The sequence below is a fragment of the Martes martes genome (genome assembly GCF_963455335.1).
Source record: "Martes martes genome assembly, chromosome: X".
NCBI lineage: Eukaryota > Metazoa > Chordata > Mammalia > Carnivora > Mustelidae > Martes > Martes martes.
Window position 1 is genome coordinate 66,082,357 of NC_137897.1, and position 21,349 is coordinate 66,103,705.

A 21,349-nucleotide genomic window follows, 5' to 3' on the forward strand; every position below is an offset into this window, starting at 1 on the left:
TTAAAGATTTTATTTATTTATTTGACAGAGATCACAAGTAGGCAGAGAGGCAGACAGAGAGAGAGGGGGAAGCAGGCTCCCCGCTGAGCAGAGAGCCCAACGCAGGGCCCGATCCCAGGATCCTGGGACCATGACCCGAGCCAAAGGCAGAGGATTAACCCACTGAGCCTCCCAGGCGCCCCTAAATAAATAAAATCTTAAAAAAAAAAAGAAAAGTATCAACTTCTTTATAATAGCTGCCAGAAATTTTAAGTCTTCATTTTAGTCCCACTTCTAGAAGACTTACAGGCTTTTATGTCATGCACTTGTAAATGACAAGATTATATCACTGGCTTCATCTAATCTTTCCTGCTGCAATCATCTTCACTTATTTTCAATCTTATTTTACTTGGTATTCATCTTTCAAAAACTTAAATCTTTTCTGGAGAAAGCTGGATATAAATAGATATACATATGAATATACACATCAAATGAAAAAAAAAACAATGACTTTCAATGGCTTGAAATATTTGCCTGGTAAAATTTTAAAGTTGATATTTAAGCATTTACACATTTGGGATATAAAAGAACTTCATCTCTGTTCCTCTAAAATTAACATCATAAAAATACAATGTAAAATAATTAAGAGAATATTGTACTTTTAGAAATTGACAAAATATATAGGTATGAAGAATGTACATGTCTACTCTACAGGTCAGTTCTATAAACAGACCCCACATGCACAACCTGTTAAAAGCTCCTTCTACTTTTACTCTCCCCAGTACAAGTATTCAGGTCTTATCTCCTAGTCTTCAAATATCTTCCATATCAATTTACTGTCAAACCATAATCTACCCTCCTTTGTCTTTTTTGTGTCCTGAAAACATTTCTATTTCATATGTTACATTCTGCACCACATAGATATCACGTTACCTTAAGACAATTAATGTCAATTTTATATTCACTAATACTGCTTTTACAAATGCAGTACACATACTGGGTGTTCAATAAACATCTTTCTTTTAAAATGATTCAGATCATAATAATCACTGTTCAGTTGCCCTACTTTTCCCTTTTGAAACTAAACCTCAGCCACCCTCAAATGAACAGTTTCCCCTTATCTCTCTCCCCTCAAGTTTTTGTTGTTTTCTTAAGGGCTGTTCATGATTGTGTGTGTGCTACAACTTTCGTGTCTTAGATGCTAGCTGTACAAAAGTCAAGAGCTAGACCTACATACCTCTGAGAATCATATGCCAGTAAGCACTTAATAAACAGTTTTAATAATGATTTCAGGGTTAATCTTTCTCAATTTTGCTCTCTCCCTTGAAATTTAAGCTCCTTGAAGGCAGGAGCTTCACGTCATCCATATGTCACCCAGTACCTGCCCCTGCTATAATGTATATACACACTGCTTTAAGCAAGGATAGGTGAATGCACGCACTCATATGTGAGTCGGTACATACATTCTGACTTTTGTGATAGAGCTAAGGGATAGAGATAAAATCACTAGGAAAAAGCAAGCTGTGATCATGCCAGCATATGAACAGAGAAATAAGGAAGCCTTTTTTTTTTTTTTTAAATCAAACTACGCTGACTTAGGCAGCTAATAAATAGCATGCTGTATTTTGTCCGGAAGAAATGAGTAAGCCCACAGGGCTGGCAAACTCTGGTTATTACAGACAAGTATAAAGACATGTGACTAAAGCACAACAGAAATAAAAGGAGTAAAGTTAGAGAGTTACCTCTGTGTGTATCTTTGACAAATTCAGAAATGGCATATTTTCCAAATTTCTGTCTATGTGTACATTTTTTGGTTAAATGTTTAGAAGAGAAAAAAAATGTGGAATAAACCATTTATTACCTTTCCAAAGGATCCCTGGCCAAGAACCTTGAGCAACTCAAACTGCGCAGGATCTGCCTTCTCATAACCTTCCTTAACATGATGAGTGATAGGGATTTCTTTAACAACTCCTTCATCCTGTAAAAAGAAATCCACACAACACTCAAATCCAGTTGCAACATCTAATGATTAGCCCTATTTAGAACCAAAATCACACCAGAAATTAACTGACCATCCAACCCTTTCACCTTAACACAGAGTTTTATGGGCTACTGGTAAATTCACTTCCCTATTTTCTAACACATAGAGATACACCATCACCCACCCCTATTATATAAGTGCATATAAATAGAAGCAAATAAAATCTATGCTTCAGGTTTCCTGTCCAACTAGGTAGTGACAGAAAACAAACATCAACAACAGTTGTAAGACCCTCCCTGGAGGGGTGCTTGACTGGCCCAGTCACTTGGGCATGCAGTTCTTTTTTTTTTTTTTTAAGATTTTTATTTATTTATTTGACAGAGAGAGATCACAAGTAGGCAGAGAGGCAGGCAGAGGGGGAGGGGGAAGCAGGCTCCCCACCGAGCAGAGAGCCCAATGTGGGGCTCGATCCCAGGACCCTGAGATCATGACCTGAGCTGAAGGCAGAGGCTTAACCCACTGAGCCACCCAGGCACCCCAAGGGCATGCAGTTCTTAATGTTCGTAGAGCATGTGATTCGTCTTAGGGTCATGAGTTTAAGACCCACGCTTGGTGTGGCGCCTCCTTAAAACAAAAGACCCTCCCTGGAGTATGAATTATGAGGTGGCTGCAGAGAAAGTCAAGAGACGAATAAAACCTTGTAAATTATAGGCCATGGCGAAACACGCAAGCTTCAAAAGTTCTTTGAAATGGAATTTCAGTAAACTTTTAGGTAGTTAATGATATATAAATGTTTAAATGTCTTATTGATTACATCGTTGAAAAGAAAAACTGGGTATAGGCAAACAAAATCTGCAAAGCCCAAACAAATGTTTTCAGGCTATGACCCTATTTTTATTGAAACTTTGTATACAAATTATATGCCAGATTTCCTACCACCTGGGTCAGGCAGAAAAGAAGCCACCCCGGGAGAGTTTCTGCTTTTTGATGTAGGACTCTACTCAGCTGTGAAGATTATACTCAAGTGATGTGTAATTCTAGTCCCTAGAGAAGCACAGTAGCTAGGATAAAAAAACCTCAAATGTATTACATATCACAAAATAACAAGAGCTGGGATATAGTATCTAACATTCTTACTGCATAGAGGAAATAACTGAGGCCCACAGAGTTTAAGTTCACATGACCAGTTAATCACAATGTCTAGAAGTCCTGGTAGCTTTCCAGAACACCATATTAATTCTGGTCTGGACGGCAAGCATATTCTCAATCAATTCATACGCTAATTGACTGATTAATAAGTAGTGACTATGGCCAAAGTGGGCATGAGCCCCATCCCAAGTAAACTAGACTTCATGGCAGCTAAAATAACTTCCATGTTACACAAGTACTCAAACATTCACTCTTTCATGAGGGTAGGCAAAGTAATTTTAGCTTCAGGTATCCATAACCACTAATCAGCCAGAAATGAAGAATCAGCTCTTAAAGCATATCCATGGATGTTCGTTATACATTAAAATAATATTTCAGGGGCACCTGGGTGGCTTAGTGGGTTAAGCCTCTGCTTTTGGCTCAAGTCATGATCCCAGGGTCCTGGTATCGAGCCCTGCATCAGGCTCTCTGCTCAGCAGGGAGCCTGCTTCCCGCCCCCACCCCGCCTGCCTCTCTGCCTACTTGTGATCTCTCTCTGTCAAATAAATAAATAAAATATTTTAAAATAGTATTTCAGCAGACTCCTAAGTAGCTATGAGAGTGAGTTTCCCCCAAAAAGTAAAAAACTTTTTTTAATAGAAATACATATGCTTTGCAGCTATGATGGTGGGATGAAAGTACAGCGTATCTGTATGCACCTTTGCAATAGAGTATATGTATACCAAAAGCAACAGCAGACTGTATACTCTTAATATGATGGTTAACTGGGTTTTCACCACATGCTGTGAATGTACCACTGGTCTTCAGAGTATATAATAAAAACACATCTTGGAATTTTTCCCCACCTGAAAGAACACTGGTAGACAGGTCAGTAGACTTAATGTTGTTCCTGGTTCTGCCATGCGCTAAGATAAGCAGCCTTAGCCCAAATAACAAACTATTCTCCTTCATTGTTCTCACATGACAACCAGGTTATATTAGATGGATTTTTTTTTTAAGATTTTATGTATTTATTTGACAGAGAGAGATCACAAGTAGGCAGAGAAGCAGGCAGAGAGAGAGGAGGAAGCAGGTTCCCTGCTGAGCAGAAAGTCCAATGCTGGGCTCGATCCCAGGACCCTGGGATCATGAGCTGAGCTGAAGGCTGAGGTTTTAACCCACTGAGCCACCCAGGCGCCCCTAGATGGATCTTTAAGGTTCCCACAAGTCTGTGATTCTATGCTGAACATAGCACAGCATTTTTATTTTAAGTACTTTAGTTTCTGCCATTTAAGATCATCATTATAAACATTGGTCATGACGACATTAGGTTTTTAGAAATGTTCAGAGCTAGGAAACAACCATCTTCTATTCTAGTTACTGTCACCAAGGAAACAACTATACTCTAGCTACTTTCACCAAACCTAAGAATGTCTTCCAAATGAAGGGTCTGCCCAATGCCTCTTCTTCTCTTAATTAAAATCCACAGATGCCCATCCTTTAAAAATATAATATGTCTTTCAATTTTGGCAGCATTACCATAAAAAGTTTCCAACACAAAAATGCTTCTAGATTAGAAAAGACTACTTTCCCCAGTGAATATCCACCATAAAATATTGTTACACTGTGTCCTAATAACCCATTACCTTGTCTTTCTCCCCCACTAGATTGTGAGCTTCCTGAATTCAGGTATCATCACATTCATCTCTGCATTCCTAAGGCTTACCATAATACTGTTTGATTTTATGGGTGTTTATTATTAAAACATTATTTTTGTGTCATCTGCAGCCCTCCCCTCTTCCTCTACTTCACTTTCTTTTGATTCTGCACCATTCCAAAAGCTTTAGACTGGCAGCATTCTAGCCTGAAATGAGACAGTAATCCATTTGTTTTCTCCTTAGGTGAATCATCTTCAAAAAAATTTTCTCTATCCTGGTATAATAAAGTTGTGATATATTACATAATCTTCCCATATATACTGTCTTTTCTCTTTATTCATTCATTCAGAAAAAACAACAATATTCATGGAACACATGCTATGTATTAGGCACTGCATTACCCACTGGGGACACAAAGATAAAATGTGGACTTGAGGATAACAAATTTTGTCAGATATATCACATCCCTTAATGAAACAAAAAGGTATATAATATGTTATAGGCTGAATTGTTTCCCCTCAAAATTCATGTGCTGAAGTCTCAACCCCCAGTATCTCAGAATGTAGCTATTCAGGGACAGGGCCTTAAGAAAGGTAATTAAGGTAAAATAAGGTTATTAGGATAGACCCTTATGAAATATGACTGCTGTTCTCATAAGAAGGGGAGATTAAGACATAGACACACACAAAAGAAAAAGCATGTGAAAGCACAGGGAGAAGAGAGCCATCTACAAAGAAAGAGGCCTCAGGGGTGCCTGGGTGGCTCAGTGGGTTAAGCCTCTGCCTTTAGCTCAGGTCATGATCCCAGGGTCCTGGGATTGAGCCCTGCATTGGGCTCTCTGCTCAGCAGGGAGCCTGCTTCCCCCTCTCTCTCTGCCTGCCTCTCTGCCTACTTGCGATCTCTCTCTCTCTGTCAAATAAATAAATAAAATCTTTAAGAAAAAAAAAAAAAGAAAGAGGCCTCAGAAGAAACCAACTTTACCAACATCTTGATCTTGAACCTCTAGCCTCCAGAACTGTGAGAAAATAAATTTGTTGTTTAGGTTACTTAGTCTGTGGTACCTAGTTATGGCAGCCCTAGCAAACTTATACATAGTACCTGAATATAGTTGATCTCTATAAGGAAAGTTGCTACTGTGAAATCAAGATCTAATAACTTTGAAATAGGAGCTGCTGTTCTTTCCAATGCCATATGACAAATCTACGGTAAGGATAATTGTTAGTGTGTGTATTTTTTGGAATATCATAGTAATTGTTGATAAATATAAAAATTATGAAGGTTCAATCACAACCAAAATAGTATGCTCTGACCTCTTCAGTCTGTTACCATCTTTCTAATTCAGTGGCCCAAAAATGTTGTAACACTAGAAAAATATAGTGATAGAGTACAAAACAAATTGCCAAATACACTACTGTTCTAATCTTTCGACAACTTATTTGAAATCACCTGTTAATGCAAAAGAGAAGCTGAAGACAATCTACTAGGAGATCATACTATATAATGCTATTATGACCACCTTCTGACCATGGAACTAAGCATAGAAGAAATAGAGGAAATAACTGAGGCCCACAGAGTTTACACTCACAAAATAAGGTCAAAACAAAATTAAGAGGGATTGACCTAGACAGTATAATATTAAGTGAGATAAGTCAGTCACAGAAAGACAAATACCATATGATTTCACTGATATGTGGAATTTAAGAAACAGAACAAATGAGCAAAGGGGACAAAAGAGAGAGAGAGAGAGAGAGAAAAGCCAAGAAACAAGACTCCTAATTATTGAGAATAAACCGATGGTTATCAGAGGGAAGGTGGTGGGGGACAGGTGAAATAGATGATGGCAAAAAAAGAGTGCACTTGTCATGATGAGCACTGGGTGATCCATGGGACTGTTGAATCACTATATTGTACACCTGAAACTAATATAACACTATGTTAACTATACTGGAATTAAAATAAATGGAAATAAAGAAGAGAAATTTTTAAAGCATAATTGTTTGGGTTTTATGTAATAATCCATCTGTTCAAATACTTGCTATATTTCCGGGTAGACAGGCCAGTTTGATTACCCAAAAATTCCAAGAGCACTTAGTTGTGAATTTGGTAAAATGTACATGCAAAGATCTGGGAAAGCAGCTTGATGTACTCTTCTCATGCAGTGAATAATCCAGGGTCACTGAAAACCAAGCTAAGTATCAGCATATTTGAAAGAGAGCTAACAGTAATAATAATGTAAATGTCAAAACACAACTAGGGTGAACAAAACACCTCAAATAATGTACATATTGGAAAGTAATTAAAGAATATTTAGGTTAGGAAAATAGTATCAATTTGTACCAACTGAAAACCAAACAAGGGTGGCAAGCTAGTTCCCACTTGGCTTGGATTATTCTATTTACTAGGATCAACACTTTGGTTCCCTCACTTATAAAATGGCAATAAAACTTACCCTATCTATTTCAGATCAGGGTGACAGAGTCAACTGAGAATTTTGAAAACCACAAAATGTCTATAAAGATGGAGATTATTGAATTATTTATACTATTTATCTTTGCATCCCTTGTGGTAAAGCATAACTACACCTTCTATTGGATAAGCATCAATATTTAGATGAACAATGATTGTTTATCAGAGAGTTTTGCATATCTATAGTACAAGGGTTTGGATGATTTTTCTTTTGCAGAAATTTTCCCTTTATCACATTATCAGTATTTTTATACTGCATTATGTTTTTCTCAAGTTTTTCTTTGAATTCTAGTTAGATCACATATATTGTAATATTGGTTTCAGGAGTAGAATTTAGTGATTCTTCACTTACATATAACACCCAGTGCTCATCACAAGTGGCCTCCTAAATACCCATCACCCATTTAGCCCTTCCCATGCCCACCTGCCTCCATCAACCCTCAGTTTGTTCTCTGTAGTTAACAGTCTCTTATGGTTTGCCACCCTCTATTTTTTTTCTTCCACTTCTATATTCACCTGTTTTGTTTCTTAAATTCCACATATGAGTGAAATCATATGGTATTTATCTTTCTGTTTTTGCTTAGAATAATACACACTACTACCATCCACATCATTGCAAATGGCAAGCTTCATTTTATAGTTGAGTAATCTTCTCTTGTATACATGTACAACATCTTCTTTATTCATTAATCAGTCAAAGGAAACAGGTTCTTTCCACAATTCGCTTATTGTTGATAATGCTGCTATAAACATCGGGGTACATGTGCCCCATCAAATCAGCATTTTTGTATCTTTTGTATAAATACCTAATGGTGTAATTGCGGGGTCATATGGCAGTTATATATTTTATATATATATATATATATATATATACACACACACACACACACACATATACACACACACACATACATGGGTCACATGGCAGTTATATTTTATATTATATATTGTAATTATATGTAATATATATATATATATATCTCCATATCCCAGAGTGGCTGCAGCAGTTTGCATTCCCACTAACAGTATAAGAGGGTTTCGCTTTCTCTCCATTCTCACCAGCACTTGTTGTTTCCTGTGTTAATTTTAGCCATTCTGACAGGTGTGAGGTGGTATCTCATCATAGTTTTGATTTGTCTTTCCCTGATGAGCAGCTTTTCCTGCGTCTATTAGACATCTGATATCTTCTTTGGAATACAGTCTATTCGTGTCTCCTGCCCACTTCTTAACCAGATTATTTGCTTTTTGGGTGTTGAGTTTGATAATTTCTTTCTGGATTTTGGATAATAACCCTTTAAGATATGTCATTTGCAAATATCTTCTCCCATTCTGTAGGATGCCTTTTAGTTTCCTTCACTGTGCAGACGTTTTATCCTGATGATGTCCCAATAGTGCATTTTTACTTTTGTTTTCCTTGACTCGAGAAATATCCAGTATGAAGTTGATATAGCCAATGTTAAAGAGGTTACTGCCTGTGTTCTTCTTCAGGATTTTTAAGGTATCCTGTCTCACATTTAGGTCTTTCATCTTTCATAAATTTTGAATTTGTTTTTGTGTATGGTGTAAAATAGTGGCATACTTTCATTCTTCTGAATGTGGCTGTCCAGTTTTCCCAACACAGTTTGTTGGAAGAGACTGTCATTTTTCCATTGGATAGTTTTTCCTGCTTTGTTGAAGATTAATTGATCATGTAGTTGTGGATCTACTTCTGGGTTTTCTGTTCTGTTCCACTGATCTATTTGTTTTTGTCCCAGTACCATATAGTTTTGATGACTATAGCTTTGTAATATAGCTTGAAGTCAGGCATTGTGATGCCCCCAGCTTTGGTTTTCTTTTTCAACATTCCTCTGGCTATTTGGGGTCTTTTCTTGTTCTGTACAAATTTCAGGATTCTTTGTCCTAGCTTTCCTACTGGTGGGATTTAATAGGGACTGCATTAAATGTGTAGATTGCATTGGGTAGTATAGATATTTTTACAATGTTTATTCTTCCAATGAATGAGCATGAAATGTCTTTCCATTTCTTTGTGTCATCTTCAATTTCTTTCAGAGTTTCATGGTTTTCAAAGTAACTTTCTTTTACCTCTTCAGTTAGGCTTATTCTGTGGTATCTTATGTTTTTGGTGCAATTGTAAATTGGATCAATTCCTTGATTTCTCTTTCTGCTTCTTCATTTTTGGTGTATAGAAATGCAAATGTATTTGATTTTGTATCTTGTGCCTTTGATGAATTCATATATCAGTTCTAACAACTTTTGATGGAATCTTGCAGGTTTTCTACATAATGTATCATGTTGTCTGCAAAGAATGGAAGTTTTACTTCTTCCTTCCTGACTTGTATTACCTTTATTTCTTTTTGTTGTCTGATTGCTGAGGCTAGGACATTCAGTAGTATGTTAAATAACAATGGTGAGAGTGGACATCCCAGTGTTTTTCCTGACCATAGTGGAAATGCTGTTTTTTCCCACTGAGAATGATATAACTGTGTGTCTTTAACATATGGCCTTTAGGACATTGAAGTATATTACCTATTCCCCTATTTTGTTGAAGTTTTTTTTTTTATATAAACAATGGATGCTGCATTTTATCAAATGCTTTTTCTTTATCTATTGAGAGGATGACAGGTTTCTTTTATTAATGTGGTGTATCACACTGATTGATTGGTGAATACTGAACCACCTTGCAGCCAGAAATAGATACCATGTGATATCAGTGAATAATTCTTTTAATGTATTGTTGGATTGAATTTGTGAGTATCTTGTTCAGAATTTTTGCATTCATGTACATCAGGGATATTGGCCTATAACTGTTTTTAGTGGGACCTTTGCCTAGTTTTGGAATCAAGGTAATGCTGGCCTCATAAAAAGAGTTTGGAAGTTACCCTTCCAATTCATTTTTTTGAATAGCTGGAGAAGAATAGGAATTAATTCTTCAAATGTTTGGCAGAAGCCAAACTGAGAAGCCAACTGGCCCTGGACTTTTTTTTGTTGTGAGATTTTTGATTAATGATTCAATTTCTTTGCTGGGTATAGGTCTGTTCAAATTTTCTATTTCTTCTGTTTCAGTGTTTTTCAGCATGGGTTGCTTATTTGTTTCTGGGAATTTATCCATTTGTTCCATAATATTCATAATATTCGCTTATAATTGTTTATATTTTGGTGGTGTTGGTTGTGATCTTTCCTCTCTCATTCATGATTTATTTATTTGGGTATGTTTTCTTTCTTTTTGATACGTTTTTCTTAGGGGTTTATCAATTTTATTAACTCTTTCAAAGAATCAGCTCCGAGTTAGATTGATCTGTGTCGTTTTGTTGTTGTTTTGTTCCTATATCATTTAATTTTGCTCTAATCTTATTTCTCTTGTTTTGCTGGATTTAGGCTTATCTTTGCTATTCCTTTTCTAGCTCCTTTAGGTGTAAGGTTAGATTGTGTACTTGAGACTTTTCTTGCTCCTAGGGTTACACCTGCATTCCTATATACTACCTTCTTATGACTGCTATTTCTACATCCCAAAGGTTTTAGATCATTGTGTTTTCATTTTCATTTGCTTCCATGTACTTCTTTACATCTTCTTTAATGTTCTGGCTAACCCATTCATTTTTTTTCCAACCCATTCCTTTTTTAGTAGGATGTTTTTCAATCTCCATGTATTTGTGGTCTTTCAAAATTTTTTCCAGTTTGACCAGAAAAGTTCTAGTTGACTTCTAGTTTCATAGCATTGTGGTCAGAAAATATACATGGTATGATCTCAATCTTTTTCTACTTGTTCAGGCTTGATTTGTGACCCAGTATGTGATCTTTTCCAGAGAATGTGTCCTGTGCACATGAAAAGAATGTGCATTCTGCTATTTTAGGATGAAATGTCTTGTATGTATCAGTTATGTCCATGTGGTCCAGCATGTCACTCAAAGCCACTGTTTCCTGTTGATTTTCTGCTTAGATGATCTGTCCATTGAAATAAGTGGGGTGTTGAAGTTCCCACTATTATTGTGTTATTGTCAATGAGTTTCCTTATGTTTGTTATTATTTGATTTATATATTTCAGTGCTCTGAATTTGGGGGCATAAATATTTACAACTATTAGATCTTCTTGTTGGACAGACCCCTTTATTATGATACAGTGCCCTTCATCTCTTGTTTCAGTCTTTGGTTTAAAATCTAGTTTGTCTGAAAGACGTATGGTCATTTTTGCTTTCTTTTGATATTCTTTACCATGATACCATTTATCCCCTCACTTTCAATCTGCAGGTGTCCTTCAGTCTAAAATGAGTCTCTTTGAGGCCGTTTATAGATGGGTCTTGGTTTTTTGTTTCTTGGGTTTCTTTTGTTTTGTTTTGATTTTTTTTTTTAATTATTATTTTTTTTAATATTTTATTTATTTATTTGACAGAGACAGAGATCACAAGTAGGCAGAGAGGCAGGCAGAGAGAGAGAGGGAGAAGCAGGCTCCCCACTGAGCAGAGAGCCCGATGCGGGGCTCGATCCCAGGACCCTGAGATCATGACCTGAGCCGAAGGCAGAGGCTTTAACCCACTGAGCCACCCAGGCGCCCCTTGTTTTGATTTTTTAATCCAATCTGACACCCTATAGCTTTTGACTGGATTATTTAGTTCATTTACATTGAGAGTGATTATTAATAGGAATTAAGTGCCATTGTATTACCTGTAAAGTTGGTGTTTCTGGAAATTTTCTCTGTTCCTTTCTATTCTTTGTTGCTTTTGGTCTTACTTTCCCACTCAAAGAGTTCCCTTTAATATCTCTTGCAGGGCTTGTTTAGTGGTCAAGGACTCCTTTAGTTTTTCTCTGGGAAGCTGTTTCTCCTTCCATTCTGAATGAGAGCCTTGCTGGATAAAGTATTCTTGGCTGCATTTTCTCCCCCATTCAACATGTTAAAAATATCATGCCACTCTCTTCTGGCCTGCCATGTTTCTGTGGAGAGACCTGCTGCAAGCCTTATTTGGCTTTCCTTGTAAGTTAGGGACTTCTTTTTTTGTCTTGTTCCTTTCAGGATTTTACCTTAATTGCTGTATTTTGCAAATTTAACTATGATGTATCTTGGTGTTAGCTTGCTTTTTTGATTTTGATGGGAGTTCTCTGTGCCTCCTGGATTTGGATATCTCTTTCCTTCCCAAGATTAGGGAAGTTTTCAACTACAATTTCCTGAAATAAACCTTCTGCCCATTTTTTACTCTCTTCTTCTGGAACTCCTATGATACAGATGTTATTATGCTTCATATAGTTGCTGAATTCCCTAAGTGTACACTAGTGAGCCAATATTTTTCTTTCCCTCTTCTCACCTTTATTATTTCACATCGTGGCTACAGCATTTTTATTTTGGCTGGACTAGATTTTAGTCTTTTGTCCCTGTGGTGAGGGACTCCTGGCATTGTCTATGTTTTTCTCTAGCCCAGCTAGTATCCTTATGATCATTGTTTTAAATTCTGATTCAGGCATATTACTTATAACTGTTTTGATGGAATCCCTATCCTTGACTTTTATTCTTTCTTCTGAGATGAATGCCTCCATCTTGACATTTTGTATAGCTCTCTGTCTTCTCTGTGTTAGGAAAGTCTGTTATGTTTCCTGCTCCTGAGAGTAATGGCTATATTAAGAAGAGGTCCTATACTGTCCAGGACCTGGTGCTTCAGGAATTGTTTCCGATGTACACTGTGTGCACACTGCTCTTGTGCTTTGGCTGCTCTTTCCCTTAGGTCAATCCCCTGCAGACTTTCTCCTTGTCTGCAGTGGGGAGTGCTTGGATATTGCCCACTGTGTAGCAAGTTTTAATGATGTGTGTTTTAGTCTGCTTTTTAAAAGAAGCTAGATCCTATTTCCCCTAGAGCTACAGCTTTGCAGCCCTCTGTGGTCAGCAGATAGTACAATTGGGTGGTTTGTGCTGGTCCTCTGGGGGGGGGGTGCTGCTGATGCTCTGAGTCTCAGGCACACTTGCCCCAGTGTAACAAAACAAAACAAAACAAAAGTACCTTTAGAGTACAGGGGAGTGGGGCTTGGTGTAAGAGGTGCAAGCTTCCACCCTGGGCGCTGGGCTTCTCACTGAAGTCCACCCTTGCTGGTGGGCAGCGGTAAAAATGGCATCAGGTGGCTCTCTCATCCCTGAAGAGGGGATTTCATGCCTTGCCTATTCAGAAAGCCCTCTTAGAAGAGCAAACAATCTCCCCTACTTTGTCCCAGGCATCCCCCAGATCCCCGTCTTTACCCTGTGTCTGAGCCTTCTGCCCACCAGGTAGCACAACGCTCCTGTGTTTTATCTCAGGCATGCCAGCTGGGTTTCAAAACTCCAAATTTTAGGGACCTGGCACTGCATGGACCCATGCTGATCCTCTGGGGGAGGGTTTCACTGAGCTGTGGTTGGTGTCTTTTTTTTTCCCCCCAAAAGGTTAGTCACAGGAACATGTAGGGGCTTAGAATTTATGGTAAACCACAGCATAAAGCCAGCATCCAGTTTAGCTGCCCTCAGTAGGTGCATCTATTCCTATACTAAAACAGGCCAGCTCAATGTTGCCCACTGGCTCTTTTGTCCCTGAAGAGGCAGTGCCACTTCTCCCAAATGCACTCAAAGAATGGGAACTGTCCCTACCAGTGTGACTCAGGGGATCCTCAGACCACATTGTCCACTCCTGGCCCTCTCCCCTCCTTCTCCACAGGAGCACCTCTATGCCCAATAGGCTCCACTGGTAATGGCACGGACTTCTAAAACATCAGACCTTGAGCTCCACTGCTTGTAAAAATTTGCCATAATCAGCCTCTATTGTTTTCCCAGAACATCAATTGTTTGGGGGAGTGTTTTTTGTGCAATGCCCTGTGCCCATTTTTTCTATCTCTCTCCCCCCACCTCACTCTTTCTCTCTCCTCTCTTCCCTCTGCAGCACCATGATTCTTTTCTCCCCCAAATCCCACCTCCACATTTCACACCCTCCATAATATGGCCTCTTTTCTCCCTCTAGTTGTGCAGATTATTCTCTCAGTCCTCAGATCGATTTCCTGGGTGTTCAGAATGATTTGATATTTATCTAGCTGTGTTTAATGGATGAGGCAAGCATAGGGTCCCCCTATTACTCTGCAACCTTCACTTCCAAGGATTCAATTTTTTTTAATGCTAAATGAATAAAAAGGAGAAGTAAGGACCAACTTTGCAAGGGAAGAAAAACACTGAAGTGCAGCAAGGAAAAATGACCAGAATGGAAAGAGAAGTAAAGGAAGGAAAAAATCCACCCTATAAGAAGCAGGTCCCCTGACTTAAGGAACTTCTTACTTATAGCTATACATAAGTTTAAATAAAACACTTGTAAAAGAATATTTCTTAAAGGATTCTTAAGACAGACACATGTCAAGAATGGTTTCAAAAATTAGAAACATAAGGCGTCAAAATATCAGGAAATCATTTTTTATGTACATTTTCAGTTAAATGTAACCTTTATATTTCTGGGTAATAAAAATTTATATCAATTTAGAGACTAAACATACTGCTGATGTTGTACTACTGTAGTGAACAAAAATCTAATTGTTAAGTGATTCCTCTTTTGAAATTCCAAAAACTTTAGTAGCATTAATAATATGTACTTTATTTGAGGTAGTATTAACCATTGCATACAATCTTTAAAAGTAAATATGAATCGATCATAAACCACCAAATATAAGATGTCTCTACTTATTTTGACACCATAAAATAATGAATTCATGTCAGTAATCTATTAAAGAAGAATCATAAGATTTTTTTTTCTAACCTGGACACTGATGGGAGAAATAGGGGACTAAGTGGTGAAATATGATATATCTTTTATCGTTGACCTGTTACTTAATGCTTACCAAATAGTAACACTGTCTTGAGAAACAGAAAAATTCATTATTACTAATCTGGACATATTAAAATTATACTAACTATAATTTAGTTTTACTAATATATGCTACATATATATGGACATGCATAGATATAGATATAGATATCTGGAGAATGGGAAGAAATTTACTTAATTCTGCCTATTTTAACTGATGAAAAGTGATCAGATGACCATGAAAATCCAAAGCTACGATAACTGAGATGAAGTGGATTAGCTGTCTAAATCAATCAATAACAAAACAGCATCAGGCAACATAGGCAATTCTTAAGTTCAGATTTAAAGAATACTGTTTAAAGAATCTATGCATCACAGAGCAATCTCTACAACTCTCTACTATTAAAAAGAAAAAAAAAAGCCAACCACAAAAAACACACATCTCCCAGCATCACACTGGAATAGGTAACCATATCCCTAAAAATCCTATAAATGAAAAACATTAAACAAAGAGATAAATTTATGTTTAGTGTTTCTTATCACTCATAATTTAACTGACATCAAATGAGTACCTAAACCATCACACAGCAAATGTACTTTGTTTTAAGTTCATATAACTCAGGCTATAAACTAAATCACATCCTGGAGCACCCAGGTGGCACAGTCAGTTAAGCGTCTGTCTTTGGCTCAGGTCATAATACCAGGGTCCTGGGATCGAGCCCCACATCAGGCTCTCTGCTCAGCAGGGAACCTGCTTTTCCCTCTCCTTCTGCCTGCTATTCCCCCTGCTTGTGTGCTCTCTGCCAACTCAAATAAATAAAAATATATAAAAAAACTAAAATCCTTAGAAGTGATTCTAGGTCCCTGATTCTCCAAATCTTCAGATTTCCCTTTCTAACCACTAAAGGTGAGTAATTTAGATCACATTAGCATCATCACTGTATATTTTTACTGTCTTTCCATTAAAAGTATACTTCCTGATTTTTTTTAAACTGGGAAGGTAAATATTTGACAATAACCCTCTATATATATCTATGTGTTTATTTTGGCTACACATGTACATATGTGCACATGCACACACATACATTTTGCTGCCTCCTGTGGTATGGGGCATAGTATTTCTCTATCAATTTATTAATTCTCAAATATACCATTCCCCACTGTTTTTGTATTTTCCTATACTTTATCTTTCATAAACTACTAATGTAAATACTATGCCTCTTAGTACATATGATCTGTAGAGAAAACTTAACATGATTTTGATAGAAGCTTACATTTAAACTCATAATTAACACAAGTTATTTATATTAAGTAAATTACAAAAGAAATAATGACATTTTATCTATTAACCAGAACTAAGGTTACTGTTACGTCATGACAAGCTGCAGAGGTAGCGCATTTTTACAAAGAATATTTCAAAGAATCTTGGACAAACCCAATTTAAATAACTCTGCTGGTCCTATCTGAAAAAATCCTCTTTTAAACCAGTTTCGGGGGAAAAAAAGGATATCAAGGTTGATTTTATCCATAACTAAATAAGAGGAGGATTATGTTTTTCTTATTTTCCACTTCTTTTTAGTCTACACAATACACAAATGACTTAATATGATGCACACTGGGTCATAAGTCTCACTTCTGCTACTTGTTAATTTGACAAACAAGTATATATCATAACCTCTCCAGGTCTCAACCGATTTACCTATACAATGGGATTATTAAAAAATAGTCTCTGAGGCTCCTTCCAGCTTAAACAATCCATAATTCCAGGAAAATATTATTGAAATAATAATAATAAAATAACAAAATAAATGTGGATGTACAACTTAGACCTTCTTAAAATCTTAAGAACACTCTTCTATAAAACTAGAGCTTGTAGGACAAGGGACTAGTACATAGGCCTGGCACAGAATGGCCCAATAGTCAAATGGTTTAAAACTAGTTAGAAGGGCCCCTGGGTGGCTCAGTCAGTTAAGCATCTGCTTTCAGCTTAGGTCATGATCCCAGAGTCCTGGTATCAAGTCTTGCATCAGGCTCCCTACTCACTGGGGAGCCTGCTTTTTTCTCCCTCACTCTCTCTCTGTCAAACAAATAAAAAATCTTTAAAATAAAATAAAGTAAAGTAAAATAAAACTAGTTAGAAAATTCTGAAATAATTTAGATGTAATATTTTTTCAAAGCCAGGAAATGCATTTTAAATGGCCTCAGGTCAAATATTTCTGCACTAGATCTCTTTTCTAACCTAAAGTTGAAGGTAATCTTATTTACAGAGGTTTCTATATTTAAGTAACCCAGTTACTCATATACTAGCAAGTAAAAATTTCATTCATTATTATACTTAAGATGGGTGAATTTCATGGCATATAGATTATACATCAGTAAAGTTTAAAAGATTTAAAATTTTCATATAAAAATTTCTGACAAAAAACTCTATATTTTAAACTATTGTTTTATTAATAATTGAATTTGCTTATTATTAACTTACCTAAATAAATTTCTTTAATTGACAAATGATTTTCTCCTTAAGTAACAGATGATTATTCTCTTTCCTTATATCTTAAAAATGCAGCACAGTCTGTTAATGAAAGTACTTACTTGGCAAGAATCTGCTTCTCCTTCTTCCATTGGCTCATCAACAATCTGAAGACCATTCACCTGAAAAATATTGTTCAAAAACTGAAGTTCGGGATTACTAGAACAAGGGTAAGAACTAGGAATAATAGAACCCCAGGCATTTCCCATCATGATTTAGCAAGATCTACAGTTGCTGAAACACAAAATGTCAAACAACACATAGAAGGTACTTAGAAAAGGAACATTATTAATATGGTTTCCAGATTGTTCTTGAGAATCCTTAACTTTCAGAACTGTATTTTCATCTCATATTATTTAGAGCTTTGCTATGATTTATTAACATATAGTAAACATATGACCTTTGTGTTTGACCTATATCCCCAGCCAAACACACACACACAAAAAAACAGTTCAATTAAAAATGGGCAGAACTATGGGAGGACTCTGAAAATTAAATAATAGCAAGCACATTAGGGAAGGAGGACAAAGTTCAAAGAATAAGCAGCACTATGGTGAGTTTCCTGGGTTTATTTCAAAACTTTATCTCTTGACATTGACACAAGAAGAGACTGACTGATTCATGGAACTCCACAGTGGGTATGAAAAATATTTCCAAGAAAAACCTCATTTCTGGAAAAAGGAACAGTAAAAGACACATTTTTAAGCTGGTGAACATAAGAATTAAAGGTTTTTTTCCCCAATTTTTTTTTCTCTTTTGACTCCTAGTCCTGCTCCAAGGCAAGCCCTAATCAAGAGAAAACATATCTGATCAAAGAGACCAGGAAAAGAGGCTCATATGATTTAAAAAAAAAGTGTGTGTGAGGGGAGGTATTTCCTGTTATTTTTTTCATGCTCTCCTTCACTTCATCCAAAGGGCAGCCCTAACAGTAAAAACCTGTGTGACATCATGAAAGACTAAAACTCTGAGAGAAACTCAGTTCTGGTCAGAAGAATCAGGATAAAGAACATATGGGAATTGGAGAATCCAAAGAATATATCATGGAAAAGATACAACGGAAAAGGAGATCCCCTAATTCTGCATCTGAACAGACACAATTCCTCGTCTCAACCACAAACTACACGTGTGTGGAACAGAATCAAAGAAGCCTATCAAAGGGCTTGAAAACTGAACTGCAACATAAACCACTGATCAGGCCTAAAACTAACTACTAAGTTAGGACATGGAGAGTTCTGACCCAGATTATCTGAAGACATAATTAATGCTGGAACTGTCACACAGAGAGGGTGAGATAGAACTTGAATCTAATCAGGCAGATTAAACAGTCAAAATTAATGGGCATCAATTCCAGAATAACTGTGATGTTGAAATACCAGACAAAGATCATGCAGCTATTATAACTATGCTCTTTGGTTAAAAATAAACATACTTCAGGGGCACCTGGGTGGCTCATTCATTAACGCGTCTGGCTTCAGCTCAGGTCATGATCCCGGGGTCCTGGGATCAAGCCCCTTATCAGGTTCCCTGCTTGGCAGCAGGAAGCCTGTTTCTCCCTCTCCCACTTCCCCTGCTTGTATTCCCTCTCCCTCTCTCTCTGTCAAATAAATAAATATTAAAATAAATAAATAAAAATAAAAATAAAGACTTGAAAAAATACACTTGAACAGAATGATAAAGTTATCAGCAAAAAATATTAACCATAATAAACAAATGTAAATAATTTTGGACAAAAATAATGTTTTTTTTTTACTATGTTATGTTAGTCACCATAAAATACATCACTAGTTTTTGATGCAGTGTTCCAAGATTCATTGTTTATGTACAACACCCTGTGCTAATTTTAAAAAATACTGGATTGCCTCAATAAGAAAATGGAGATGGCAGAAGAAATAGTAAACTTGAAGATATAGCAACAGAAATGAACAAATATGAAGAAGAAAATGAAAAATGGGGACGCCTGGGTGGCTCAGTCAGTTAAGTGTCTGCCTTCAGCTCAGGTCATGACGCCAGGGTGCTGGGATTGAGTCTAACACTGGGCTCCTACCTAAGCAGGAAGCCTGCTTCTCCTTCTGCCTGCCACTCTCCCTGCTTGTACGCTCTTGCTCTATCTCCGGCAAATAAATAAAATCTTAAAGAGAAAGACCAACTGATATTGAAAATGAAAAATGATTAAAGCAAATGAACAGGGTTGCCTGGGTAGCTCAGTCATTAAAGCGTTTGCCTTCAGCTCAGGTCATGATCCCAGGATTCTGGGATGGAGCCCTGTATCGGGCTCCCCGCTGAGCAGGAAGCCTGCTTCTCCCTATCCCACTTTCCCTGCTTGTGTTCCCTCTCTTGCTCTCTCTGTCAAATAAATAAATAAATAATCTTAAAAAAATGAAGAAAGAAATATAAAAGCAAATGAACAGAGCCTCAGAGACATGTGGAATGTGAGAAGATATAAAATCCATATCATTAACATCCCAGAAAAAAAGAGAGATACAGAATTACTTAAATAATGGCAAATCTATTCATATTAATTTTGAAAAGAGAAAAAACTATTGAGACAAAAAGTAAACTAGTTGTTGCTTAGGGGTATGGGATAAGGCAATGGGGGTAACAGATAAAGGGTAAAATGTTTCTTTATGATGTGATAAAGTTCTAAAACTGTGGCAATAGCTGTGAATATCTGTAAATATACTAATATTCTGTTGTGTATAAATGTTTTAGTTTTTATGATATAACTGACATAAAGTACATTATTTTCAGCTGTATAACATAGTGAGTTCACATTCACATACATTGCAAGATAGCTACCAAAATAAGTCTAGTTACCATCTACCACCTTACAAATTTAATGTTACTGATTATATATCCTAAGCTATACATTGTATACACATGCCTTACTTGTTTTATAACTGGAAGTTGGTACTTCTTAATTTCCTGCAACAATTACACCTCCCCAATGCCCTGTCCTTCTGGCAACCACCAATCTGTTCTCTGTATCATGAATCTGGGTTTTGTTTATTTTTATTCCACATGTACATCATGCAGTATTTGTCTTTCTGTGTCTGACTTATTTCATTTAGTATAATACCCCTAAGCTCAATTCATGCTGTTGCAAATGATAGGATTTCATCCTTTTTTTATGGATGAGTAATATTCTATTGTGTGCGTGTGTGTGTGTGTATACATACATACATACATGACTTCTTGTTTATCCATTCATCATCAATGGACACTTGGTTGCTCCCATACCTTGCCTATTTAAATAATGCTGCAGTAAATACAGAAGTGGAAATATCTTTATGGATTATGTTTTCATTTTCTTTGCAATGTTACCCAGTAGTGCAATTGTTGGATCCTACCTACAGTATATCTATTTTTAATTTTTTGAAAAACCTCAGTAATATTTTCCATAGATCTAGCACCCATATATATTCCCACCAAAAAATACATGAGGTTTCTGGTTTTTTCCACATTCTCCCTAACACTGAGTACCTTTTTAACAACAGCCATCCCCACAGGTGTTAGGAAATATCTCTATGGTATTGATTTACAATTTCCTGCTGAATTAATGATGTTGAGAATATTTTCATATACCTTTTGGCCATTAGTATATCTTCTTTGTTAAAATGTCTATTGAGATCCTCTGTGCATCCTTTATAAATTTTTTGAGATTTTATTTTTTAAGTAATCTCTACACCCAACATGGGGCTTGAACTTACTTACAATGCCAAGATTAGGAGGTGCATGCTCTATTGACCATTTTAAAAACTGTTTTGGTTTGGTTTGATTTGGTTTGGTTTGGTTTTGTAATTGAGTTGTAGGAGCTCTT

The 21,349-nt window shown here is 36.6% G+C and overlaps 1 protein-coding gene across 1 annotated transcript in view; it reads right to left on the reverse strand.

The window, feature by feature from the left end:
• The window catches only part of RPS6KA6 (ribosomal protein S6 kinase A6), a 170,604-nt gene that overhangs the window by 90,516 nt on the left and 58,739 nt on the right, over positions 1–21,349 (reverse strand). Inside the window, exons 2-3 of the mRNA XM_080795171.1 lie at positions 17,595–17,654; positions 1,841–1,957 (exon numbers count right to left, since the gene is read on the reverse strand). Of these exons, the coding sequence (XP_080651297.1) occupies positions 1,841–1,957; positions 17,595–17,654 (177 nt within the window). The remainder of the gene's footprint in view (positions 1–1,840; positions 1,958–17,594; positions 17,655–21,349) is intronic.